The sequence below is a fragment of the Ranitomeya imitator genome, chromosome 4, assembly GCF_032444005.1.
Source record: "Ranitomeya imitator isolate aRanImi1 chromosome 4, aRanImi1.pri, whole genome shotgun sequence".
NCBI classification, from domain to species: domain Eukaryota; kingdom Metazoa; phylum Chordata; class Amphibia; order Anura; family Dendrobatidae; genus Ranitomeya; species Ranitomeya imitator.
Genome location: NC_091285.1, coordinates 54,876,452 through 54,889,359, shown reverse-complemented (window position 1 = coordinate 54,889,359; position 12,908 = coordinate 54,876,452). Strand labels below are relative to the sequence as shown.

General features: G+C 41.8%; 2 protein-coding genes across 2 annotated transcripts in view; both read left to right on the top strand.

Moving 5' to 3' along the window:
• LOC138675454 (protocadherin gamma-A4-like) overlaps nucleotides 1–12,908 on the top strand; it is a 732,953-nt gene that overhangs the window by 75,191 nt on the left and 644,854 nt on the right. The window lies entirely within an intron of this gene.
• LOC138673787 (protocadherin gamma-B4-like) lies at nucleotides 7,049–9,608 on the top strand. The gene has a single exon (XM_069761832.1). The coding sequence runs from the start codon at nucleotides 7,194–7,196 to the stop codon at nucleotides 9,606–9,608; it is 2,415 nt and encodes an 804-aa protein (XP_069617933.1). The 5' UTR covers nucleotides 7,049–7,193.

The window sequence follows — 12,908 nt, the reverse complement described above, 5'->3', positions numbered from 1 at the left end:
AACAGATTGGAGATGGTGAAATTCAAGCTCTTAGCTTTGGTATGTGTAGGAAAAAAACATTCTTTTATGTGACCAGGACCAGGATCGAGGGCTGGTTGCTGTGCTAAGAGAGGGTGAAGTAGGGTGAACATGACAAACTGCTGGATCGTGAGTGAGGTGCAGGCGGAGATGTTATGGTGCTTTGAGAAAGATGTGGTATGCTAGGTGAAATGAAAACAGCAATCATCTTCAATTCCATAACAGCTGATGGGATCTCACTCACCTGACTGTAGGGGGTAAACAAGTGGAGGTTCTGTGTGACTGTGAAAGAACACTTAGCATGGTGATGGATGAGGTTGATGAGACAGCTGGTGGTTGGTGAAGCCTGCTAGTCCGCATTTTTGCACAGTGATATTCCCAGACTAACATACAGTATGTGCTGGCTCATGCATCTAGTAGTCAAATTATTGCAATTTTCACCTCTACTGTGTTGCTGTTTGCAAAGTTGGCAGATAATGTGAGTTTTGTCATCCTTTTGTGGTCTCAAAAAAGGCCTAGGCTAGGCAACCCTTGTCACCCCTGTGAGGTGCAGATTCGGGATAGCTGCTGGCCGCAGCCAGACTTGTGGCTGAGGATGCAGTGCTTGTCATGTTTGCATCACTCCATGTCTGTATGGCAAGCAACAACGTAACATCCTAGTCTTCATCTTCATCCATCTCCTCTGCAGAGCTACTCAACTGTGCACCTCTGGTTTTATACTAAGTGCGATCTACAATCTCATCATCCTCTTTGTTCTCTCACTCCTCACCCTGACAGTCACCCTCCTCCTCTTCTTGCTTTGACAGCGCAGTACAGTCAGAGTGCGCCTCAGGTGTCTGAGTCTCATCAGGATCATGTCCACCCCCTCGTCAGGTAATGAGGGTCTGGACTCTGCTTGAACCCTTCTTCATCTGGCCCCGGATCCAACAGGAAATAATTTAGTGTTTTGGTGCAGATTCTTTCCTCCTCTGGATTCTGTGAATCTTTGGAGCAGAACTCTGATGCCCATGAAATAGAATCTGCGAATAGCTCTGCAGACTCGCTCATCTGTGGTACACCACAGTAAGTTGGGCATTTGGACAGTTGTGATGCAGGGTGAAATAAGGGTAATTGGAGTGCCACCTCTGAGGATTGAACTGTGTGTGATGTTAAGGTGGAGGAAGAGGAGGAGAGGCCACTTGATGCAACACTTGCCATCCACTGGAGCACATGCTCTTTCTGGCCCTCATCTACAAGGTATACCGCTGTGCGGCTACCAAAGAAAGGGAGTTGAGTAGCCCATCCAGTAAAAGATGTTCTCTGTTGTCTTTGGATAGGACGAGATGGCGTTTGTTCAATTGAGCTTTCAGTAGCATTACCACCTAACTCATGTACATGTCGAACACCAAGCCTATTCCCCTTCTACCTCAATCTCGCATTTTCCCACTCATTTTGGATATACCATGATAGTTTGTGGTAGACTGAGATGAGGAAGGAGAAGCAGAGTGCTGCTAAACTGTGGAGCAATTGTGGGTGAGAGTGATAAGTTTATATTGAATTCTGTAGCGGATGGGCAACCAGTGCAACGAATGGCACAGGGTAGAGGCATCGGTACAGCACAGTGATGTCAAACTCAAATACACAGGGGGACAAAATTTAAAACTTGGACAAAGTCACCAGCCAACTTTGATCTTTATTGAAAAAAATGTGTACAATTGAAAATGTATTTCCTTATCATCTAATATGAAAACAAATTTAAAGGGGTTGTCCCACAAACAAAGTACATTTAAATTATTAAATCTTAAGAGACAGACAACATAATGGGAGCATTGAATTGTAAATTCAAACTGAAGGCATCAAAACTATGAATTAACACATGTGGAATTATATACTTAACAAAAAAGTGTGAAACAACCGAAAATATGTCTTATATTCTAGGGTCTTCAAAGTAGCCAACTTTTGCTTTGATGACTGCTTTGCACACTCTTGGCATTCTCTTGATTCTCTGGCGTAGCAATCCATCGCTCTCCTTCTTGGTCAAATAGCCCTTACACAGCCTGGAGGTGTGTTTGGGGTCATTGTCCTGTTGAAAAATAAATAATAGTTCAACTAAATGCAAACCGGATGGAATAGCATGCCGTTGCAAGATGCTGTGGTAGCCATGCTGGTTCAGTAAGCCTTCAATTTTGAATAAATCTCCAACAGTGTCACAGCAAAGCACTCCCACACCATCACACCTCCTCCTCCATGCTTCACGGTGGAAACCAGGCATGTAAAGTCCATCTGTTCACCTTTTCTGCGTTGCACAAAGACACAGTGGTTGGAACTAAAAATCTCAAATTTGGACTCATCAGACCAAAGCACAGATTTCCACTGGTCTAATGTCCATTCCTTGTGTTCTTTGTTGTGAATTCTGTTGTCGGGCTCCCTCCTGTGGTCATGAATGGTACTTCGGCTGGTTCTGTCCATGGACTTCCTCTGGTGGGTGTTTCTGAGTTTCCTTCCACAGGTGACGAGGTTAATTCGTTAGCGGGCTGCTCTATTTAACTCCACTTAGATCTTTGCTCCATGCCACCTGTCAATGTTCCAGTATTGGTCTAGTTCACTCCTGGATCGTTCTTGTGACCTGTCTTCCCAGCAGAAGCTAAGTTCCAGCTTGTATTTCTTTGGTTTGCTATTTTTCTGTCCAGCTTGCTATTTCTATTGTTGTCTTGCTTGCTGGAAGCTCTGGGACGCAGAGGGAGCGCCTCCGCACCGTGAGTCGGTGCGGAGGGTCTTTTTGCGCCCTCTGCGTGGTCTTTTTGTAGGTTTTTGTGCTGACCGCAAAGTAACCTTTCCTATCCTCGGTCTGTTCAGTAAGTCGGGCCTCACTTTGCTAAATCTATTTCATCTCTGTGTTTGTATTTTCATCTTTACTCACAGTCATTATATGTGGGGGGCTGCCTTTTCCTTTGGGGAATTTCTCTGAGGCAAGGTAGGCTTTATTTTTCTATCTTTAGGGCTAGCTAGTTCCTTAGGCTGTGCCGAGTTGCATAGGGAGCGTTAGGCGCAATCCACGGCTATTTCTAGTGTGTTTGATAGGATTAGGGATTGCGGTCAGCAGAGTTCCCACGTCCCAGAGCTCGTCCTTATTATCAGTAACTATCAGGTCATTCCGTGTGCTCTTAACCACCAGGTCCATTATTGTCCTGACCACCAGGTCATAACAGTTCTTTAGCCCAAACAAGTCTCTTCTGCTTGTGGTCTGTCCTTAGCAGTGATTTCCTAGCAGCTATTTTACCATGAAGGCCTGATGCACAAAGTCTCCTCTTAACAGTTGTTGTAGAGATGTGTCTGCTGCTAGAACTCTGTGTGGCATTGACCTGGTCTCTAATCTGAGCTGCTATTAACCTGCCATTTCTAAGGTTGGTGACTTGGATGAACTTATCCTCAGAAGCAGAGGTGACTCTTGGTCTTCCTGTCTTGGGCCGGTCCTCGTGTGAGCCAGTTTCTTTGATGGTTTTTGCCACTGCACTTGGGGGCACTTTCAAAGTTTTCCCAATTTTTTGGACTGACTGACCTTCATTTCTTAAAGTAATGATGGCCACTCGTTTTTCTTTACTTAGCTGCTTTTTCCTTGCCTTAATGCAAATTCTAACAGTCTATTCAGTAGGACTATCAGCTGTGTATCCACCAGACTTCTGCACAACACAACTGATGATTCCAACCCCATTTATAAGGCAAGAAATCCCACTTATTAAACCTGACAGGGCACACCTGTGAAGTGAAAGTGCAGCGCCCCAGAGTCTTGGTCGTTGCAGTAATGTCGCTCTGCCACTAAGGGGAGTGATGTTATGTCTGATTGCACTAAAGGAGTTCACCTGACCAGGTATCACAAGCACACATTACACTTCACACTCTGGCCACTAGGGGGAGCAAAAGGCACTATGTATTAGGCCACTCCTCACACTGGTAAAACTAGGGGTCAGATAGGACGTTAGAACAGAACGCAGCCTGGGGAGAGTCCAGGGAGGACCTGTCAGGGGTGGGTTCCTGACAGGGGCCTAGCAGAACGAATAGAAAGCAACGGAACCGCACCTGCACTACCTTGCAACGGTATCCTAAGAAAGGACAAGAAGAGAAGGATATTGTGGAAAGTGAGAAACGAGATCAAGCACAAAGGAGAGCCAGTAGGAGTCGTGCCCCGAGAACGGCAACTTCCTACTGTGGCGCGTAGCCGGTGACCGGAACACCGAGGAAGTAACTGACTTTATGCCTTACTTGAAGATCCCTTCCAGGAAACTGGGATCTAGGTTTATTGGTTATAAAATAACCGCCGTCATTAACCCTGCAGCTTTTTGGCCCTTAAAATTGACAATGTGTTCCACAGGTCTCTGCTCAAGACGTATGATGAACCTCATGAGTCCTCTCCCCTGCCACCACCCCCAATCATTGTTGATGCTAATTTGGAGTTCCAGATTTCAAAGATTGTTTATTCTCATATTCAGCATCATTCCCTGCAGTACTTGGTGCACTGTAGGGGTTAAGGTCCAGAAGGTTGGATGTAGGTTTCAGCATCAGAGGTGAATGCCCCTAGGCTGGTTCATTTGTTCCATTCCTCTCATGATGAGAAACCAGGTCCTGAGTGTCAGAAGGCCACTTGTAGAAGGGGGGTGATATGGAAGGGTTAATAGTTTGCTTTTAAGTGCCTTTTGCCTTTAATTGCTATAATTACTAGAATCTGTTTATGCAGTAGTCTGATGGTCTCCGCTTCAAGGAGACTACACTTCTTATCTTGTATGTTCTCAATAGTCAGCCACAACATGTTCTTGGTACGTGGTGACGAATAAAGGTCAGTATGACCCTGGGTGATGGTGGGGGCTACATGAATTACATAAGAGTTACATTTGTTGTAAATGGTATAAAATACTGCCTTTTGCTGCATTACATCAGATAAAAGTGACTTGCTAACAGTATATGTGTGAGGTGTCCTTTGTCTCCAAGCGCACTTGAAAAATGTCGGGTGTAACCTCCTGATTTGGCCTCACTGGTGATCTGTCATCTGACATTGGGTCAAAACGCAAACAGCTACGACAGTTTTGGCGCCCAACGTGGGGCCATGTAACCAGCCTATTCGGAATCCGTATGTGGGAGCTTCCTGGGAGATTGGACATGCAAAACACCAGCTGCAGCAAGGTGAGAAATTTTATTCTTACAATCTGTTTTGCACTTGCAATCTCTCTTCTGGATCTCTCCATACCTCTGGGTAAAAGGCTGTGAACACGGTTCAAAGAATCCACATCACCAGTGAATTTTGTGTTTTGTCTGTTTATGTCCGTATGAGAATTGAATAACAGAGTAATAAGATGATAATTGTGATAATTGTTATCTGTATTATTTGTCAATATAATGTCACGAGTGTGCCAGGTGCAACTGACAGTAATTTTGGATTTGACTGTAGAAGGTTATTACGCTTGGCTTTGAAAATACCTTCTTGATTTTTGCATCCCTGTTATGGAGTGATATCTTCCTCTCTTTAGGACCTAGCAGCGACCTCCACCTTCTGCTGCTTATTGACACAACCTTGTTGGATGTTTAAATGTCGTAAGTCCCTTCAGCTAGGTGCTGATGTTAGCTCTATTTTCCTCTGTCTGGTTGGAAGTGTGTGCTAGAAGTCGACCAGTTTTTTCTTGGAGCTTTTATGAGGATTGTTGACATGAGCTCTCTTGTGTCCTCTCAAGCTAAGTGTATTCCCTCGTTCGTCATCCTTCATTGTCTTTAGTGGTAGTGGGGTCTGCCTAGCACTCACTCTGTTCCCTCCCCATCCAGGGCCTATCGCGAGGGGCATTCAGGTATTAGGTTCCTGTTCGGCAAAAGGTGCGGAATCAATTTAGGGACATTTAGGGCAGACAGGGTGTTGTCAGATCTGCCTAAGGGTTTCCACTCCCCTCCTTTCCTAGTGTTTGGGCTCCCTCACCCTCTTCCGTTGTTGTGCACTTAGCTCCCTCACCCAGCATGACACATACATAGCTCCTGGCCATGGTGGGAATCTTAAATCATTTAAGATAAGGGAGTATACAGATGACACAGCAGGGTTTGACAGCTGATAGTTTCTGATGTTACACATTTTCCTGTCTATTTTATCACAGGAGTGTTTCCAACCCTCTGAGCTCATGATAAATCAAGTAAGTGATATGTGAGCTCCAGTTACCGATGAGCCTATTTTTCATGATTTGAATAATGATAAGATCACACGACTCCTGACATACCAGAAACACTAACTCCTGTGATACAACTGACAGGAAAATATATTACATCAGATAGGGAATTGTGTTTCCTTGGAAAGCAGCAGCTGTGAGCCTCTTCTGTCTTGTGTCTGTATACTCAATTATCATAAGTGAACTGGAGCAGCCTGGAATGGTTAGACACAGCTAGTTTTAAAGATTTTTGCTTAATTTAGCAATGTGCCTGCAAATACTCACATTAGGTGTTATTATAAATATGCAAAAAATATGAGTTTAAAAAGTTTGTTTGCCAGATAATAAACTAGAGAGCACTAAAGGTGGTAGCATTTCTTTTTCTTTTCTTTTTTTATTGTAAAATGTTTAGAGTGTAAAGAAATCTGTTTAGTCTCTAAATAAAAGAACATGAAACAAAGAACAGTGTTACATACTGTAATTATGTTTTATTGAAGTGATATTTTAAATGAATCTAGAAATATTTTATACACTTCTGATAAACTACTTTTTCATAAATATTATATATTTGTGGGTTACATATAATATTAACATATTTTCCATACAAAAATAGAAATGTAAGGCTGAAACTTCCAAACAAGTTGCAAAATCTTATTGCATTTATAATAATTATGTATTTTACTAACACTCAATCATGCTAAATTAATGAACAATGTAAAGCTGACTCTTACAAACTAATTGCAATATCTTATTGCAAAGCAGTAACAGTTAGTATTTTTGAACACTAAGTGGCAGTATAAGACTGCTTATAAATTTTTTCCAAATAGACTAGAAAGAAAATCAACTAAAATCATTACAACCTCACAGTGCCGGATATAAGAAAACACAGATTTTTCTGAAGGACACCCTGCAGTCTGGACTACAATAAATATCTTCATTGGTGATTTCCCTTTTTATGGAATAATATTCCCTTATTGTGGATTACAGCAAAGGAAACTTTTATATCACATCTTTCTGACAATGAATCATACAACAAGAAACAGAAGAAAACAATGGGAGCAGATTTATCAGGTATTTTCCTTTATTGTCTTCTTTATCACTGATACCTATGGCCAGTTACAATATTCAGTACTTGAAGAAATGAAGAAAGGATCTGTAATTGGGAATGTGGCAAAAGATCTGGGATTAAATGTGGAGGAATTTGCAAATAGAAAATTTCAACTAATTTCAAAAGCAAAAAGCAAACAATATTTCAGTGTTAATTTGGAAAATGGAGACTTATTTGTAACAGACAGAATTGACAGAGAAACATTATGTGGAAATAAACCAAACTGCTTTATAAACCTGGAGGCTGTAATAGAAAATCCTTTGACTTTTTATACAATCACCATAGAAATCCAGGATGTGAATGATAACTCACCGATATTTGCAGACAAATATTTTGATTTAGAAATCAGTGAAGTTACCTCTCCGGGGGCTCGTTTTCCTTTAGGAAACGCACAAGATCCAGACTTAGGCACCAACTCCATACAGAGTTATACACTGAGCGGCAATGAAAACTTTGGCCTTGGAGAAAAAATAGCGACAGATGGAATTAAATATCCAGAAATTATTCTAGAAAAGTCACTGGACAGAGAGAAACAGAGTTACTATGAGTTAATATTAACAGCCTTGGATGGAGGTAACCCACAGAAATCAAGCACTGCTACAGTCAGGATTACTGTACAAGATTTTAATGACAACCTGCCGATATTTAATCAGGACACATATCGTGTAAGATTACATGAAGATGCAGCTATTGGGTCTCTTGTAATTCATCTAAATGCAACTGATGAAGATGAAGGGTCCAATGCGGAAATAGCTTATTCGTTTAGTCATATTTCTGACAATGCTCGTCAGTTATTTACTATAGACTCATTAAATGGGGACATCAAAGTAATAGGAAATTTGGATTATGAAACATTGGATTCCTATGAAATCACTGTAGTAGCAAAAGATGGTGGAGGATATGTGACCCATTGTAAGGTGACAATACAAGTGATAGATGTCAATGACAATGCCCCAGAGATAACTATCACATCTCTCTCAGCATCAATTCCAGAGGACTCACCACCAGGAACTGTCCTATCATTACTGAATGTCCAGGACTTGGACTCTGGAATGAATAGTGAAGTTGTTTGTCACATCTCAGACACTTTGGCTTTTCAGCTAATTCCATCTTCTAGTACTTACTATAAACTGGTAACTGCAGCTAGCATGGACCGAGAAAGAAATCCTTCCTACAATGTCACCATACAATGTATGGATGGCGGATCTCCTCCACTGTCCACCAACAAAACCATTCAGCTCAATATCTCAGATGTGAATGACAATGCTCCAGTTTTTGAGAAGATGAAATATATTCTGTATATTGGAGAAAATAACCAACCAGGTGCATCAATACAAAATGTCCAAGCTTCAGATCCTGATGGTGATGAAAATGGGAAAATAAGTTACAGCATTCTAAACAGCAACGTAGACAATATTCCTGTGACATCTTATATTTCCATCAATTCTATAACTGGAGTTCTCTATGCCCAGAGATCATTTGACTATGAACAGTTGCGGGAATTTCAGTTCCAGGTGATGGCTAAAGACAGTGGATCTCCTCCTCTAAGCAGTAATGTCACAGTGAGGATATGTATCATTGATAAGAATGATAATGCTCCGAAGATCCTCTACCCATCACCAGACACTGAGGGATCAGCATTATTTGAGTTTATTCCTCACTCTGCTGAGAAAGGTTATCTAGTCACCAAAGTGATTGCAGTGGACGCTGACTCTGGACACAACGCCTGGCTCTCCTATCACTTACTGCAAGTTCCCGATCCTTCTTTTTTCACCATTGGCAAATATACTGGTGAAATCAAAATTGGACGTGACATTCAGGACACAGATATTTTGCGACAAAAGATTGTGGTTCTGGTGAAGGATAATGGGGTCCCATCTTTGTCATGTACAGTTTTATTACAATTAGTTGTGGCTGAAAACTTTCAACAAGTCGTTCCAGAGATTAAGAAACAACCTAATATTTCCAATATTTCTTCTAACGTGACTTTCTACTTGGTGGTTTCCATCGCTCTTATATCAATTGTTTTCATTGCAACAGTATTAATTACTGTAGTCTTAAAATGCAGAAAATCAAGCACCCCTACAAGCTATGGGGCATACAACAGAAACGTGTATCCTCAGTTCACCCTGGGATGTCCTTCTGAGATCAGTGATACCAGTTTACCTTTCCCATTCTCATATGATGTGTGTGTGACTCTGGACTCCAAGCAGAATGAAATCGCTTATCTGAAACCAGTGCAGAACGTCCCCACAGAGAATCTCATAGACACTGAGGAAACTACTGCTGGGAGTGATCTGAGTCGTGGAAACATTGCACAGGTATGAAGCAAATCTTATTCATATGTGTTTTATAGTTGTGTTGATAGAGAACATTTTCTGTTCTGTATTTATTTTAATTTCTACGGCAGCATGTTTCTTATCTAATGGAAGGTTTTACTTTACATTTTTGGTTTACAGGCATGAGTGTTCAAAATATACTTTTATAAAAACTTTAAGGCCTTCTAATTTATTAGATACAGATACAGATACAGAATAGGCACGCCATTTTATTATTCTACATTTATCTGCAGAAGTAATTTGGATTTATACTTTTTATGTAAACTTTATGTAACCAATTCTATATTTTGGTCTGCCTGTCCTAGATGATTATAAGTCTTGAAAAGAATTAGGCAGTACTGCTATGGATTGTACTGCACACTTGAGGGTTCACCTACTGTCTCATTATTAAAGTGTTTATTTGTTATAAGCCTTTTTTTTCTAGTCAGTGGTATTCGCTTGATAAAAATGCCAAAATCAGCCTTACTTACCCTCTACAGGTTGAGTTATGTCTTTGTGCTTCTCCTTTCTTTATTGACTGACTGCAGCAGTGACGTTACATCTAAAGAGCATGTCATTGCTGCAACTAATCACTGGACTCAATGGTCATGCCAACGTAGACAACGCAAGACCGTTTACATCCTCCCTTTTATTATTGTCATATTTCTGTCTACCAATATGTTTGCTTTTTTGATGATTTATAGTTTGAGCCTTTGATTTAGAAGCAAACCACACATATGTGAATCTACGTCTGCAGAGAAGAGCAAAAACAAACAAAAAAAACTGCCAAAATAGCTCAAAGTAGGGGCAGACAGCAGGAAAAGTGGCATCAATTGACCCAGAGTACAAATAGTATAATTGTGCAGCATGGATGCATGGAATAGGGCCTGAGACAGGGATTGGACCAGCATTTCTAGCTAAAACATTTATCAGTAACAGGTGGATAAGTGACAGGTATAGGACTGGTGCTCTGAAAGCCCTGCCAAATTCAGGCAACACATATGAAAGAGACCCAACTTGGAGTCTCCATATTTCAAAAAATTATTGTCACATACCACTAAAGTGTCCTCAATTTCCCCTCAGTAGAAATAGTATAATGGTCTCTGACACAGCTTCCATTACAGGCAACACACCAGTTGGAGACTCAACTTGGAGTCTTCAAATTTAAAAAATGTTTGCCAAACACCATTAAAGTGGCATTAATTTCCCCAGTGTAAAAATAGTATAATGGGGCTCTGACACCCCTTCCACCACAGGCTGGAGACCCAACCTTCCACCACCAGATGGAGACCCAACTTGGAGTCTCCACATTTCACTAAATTGCTTGTAACATCATCAACAATAGCAACAGAATGCACAGAAGCCATGACAAAGGTTATCCTTCAGACAACCACCAGCAGCGCTTAAGACACGTTGTAAGAGAATGTTTGCTACCGAGCATGACAAAACCTCCAAGACATGACAGACAAGCTCAGGCCGCTCTTCAATTTTTGAAGACCAAAATGCAAAAGGGTCCAAATTCCTCCTTATGGCATTGATATTGAGCTCGAGATACTCATGCACCATCCTCTACAGTCGTTCACAACATGTCAGACTTGTACTCTGTTCTGCAGGTGCATCGGTTGGTCTAAAAAATGTGGGAATAAACTAACAGGTATTGCTTCTGAAACTTACACTGCTGCTGCTGCTAATATTTTTGCATTGACAACTTGACGTTTCCCAGGGTTGGGAGTCTATAACTGTGATGCACACTGTGTGCCTCACTGCTGTCTTGAGGAAAACCTCTATTAAGATTTTCTACAAGCGTGTTTCGATATTCCAGCATGCGTGCATCCTTTCCAGTGGGGAAGCATCTGGCAAAATGTACGCTTGTATCGTGGATCTTACAGAGTAGTAACTCAGTAGTCAGCATTATTTCTAATCTGAACAATACGAGCTTCATGTTTCAGATGCAGCAAGAAGGCGCTCATTTGTTGGGCGCATCCATGAGGTCCTGTGTCGGGCGTATCCATGAGGTCCAAGTTCATGGTATGCTTGTGGTGGGGTAAAACTCAACACTCTGTCCCATCCCGCCAACCATGACACCGGTGACCACCATCTCCTTCTCTCTATGATCCAGTCAATAGGGATTAAGGACACTGCTCTCTCCTGATTCTCTAACTATCTTTCTTACCGCTCCTTCAGTGTATCGTTCATTGTCTCCAATTCATCTCGTCTTCCTCTCACTCTTGGGGTCCCTCAGTGTTCATTCCTTGGCCCCCTTCTCTTCTCTTTCTCTTCATGGACCCAATTAGACAAACCATCAGCAGATTTGACTTTCAGTACCATCTTTATACTGATGATGCAAAACTATACACCTCATCCCCTGACCTTAGCCCTACTGTACTACAGAACACCAGTGACTGTCTGTAGTCTCCAACATCATGTCCACTCTCTATCTGAAATTCAACCTGTCCAAAAATGAACTTCATCTGCTCCCGATGTCTAATATCCCTAAATCTGACATCTCCCTATCTGTGATTGGCACCATAAAAGCGCCGAGGCAGCAGGCGTGCTGTCTGTGTGTTATGCTTGACATCAATCTTTCCTTCACCTCCCATATACAATCTCTTGCCCACTCTTGCTGCTTACACCTAAAGAACATCTATAGAATACGCCCCTTTCTTGCCATGGAAACAAAAAAAACCATCACTGTTGCCCTGATCCACTCACGCCTGGATTATTGTAATGCTCTATTAACTGGCCTCACTGTCAACTTTTTCCTCTCCATTCCATCCTTAGTGCATTAGCCAGTGTCATCTATCTGGCTAATCGGTACTGGCTGCCCATTCATTATAGGATCCAATTCAAACTGCTTGTCCTCACCCACAAAGCTCTCTACAGTGCGGCATCCCCCTACATCTCCTCCCTCATTTCTGTTTTTTGGCCTACCTGCTCGTTATGCTTTGCAAACGACTTTTGACTAACCTCTGCAGTAATCCGTACCTTCAAATGCCAGATCCAAGACTTCTGCCTCGTTGCGCCAATCCTCTGGAATACTCTACCCACAAAAATTAGGACGGTCCACAACTTACACAGTTTTAGGTGCTCCCTTAAAACACATCTTTTCAGAGCAGCCTATCATGTTCCCTAATCAATGTCCTTTTTTGTGTGTGTGTGTGTGTGTGTGCAGCCCATTCACTATCTATTTGAGAATAACCCTCCATTAAACTCCACCACAACCAACAGCACCACAAAAACTGGCTGGTGACTACGTCATTTATTTATTTATCCCTCACTCCCTCAAGTTGGATGAACCATCATTGTAAA

Bases quoted from the DNA above. Each gene is read 5' to 3' on its own strand.
- LOC138673787 (XM_069761832.1), top strand. From the start codon at position 7,194: ATGAATCATACAACAAGAAACAGAAGAAAACAATGGGAGCAGATTTAT.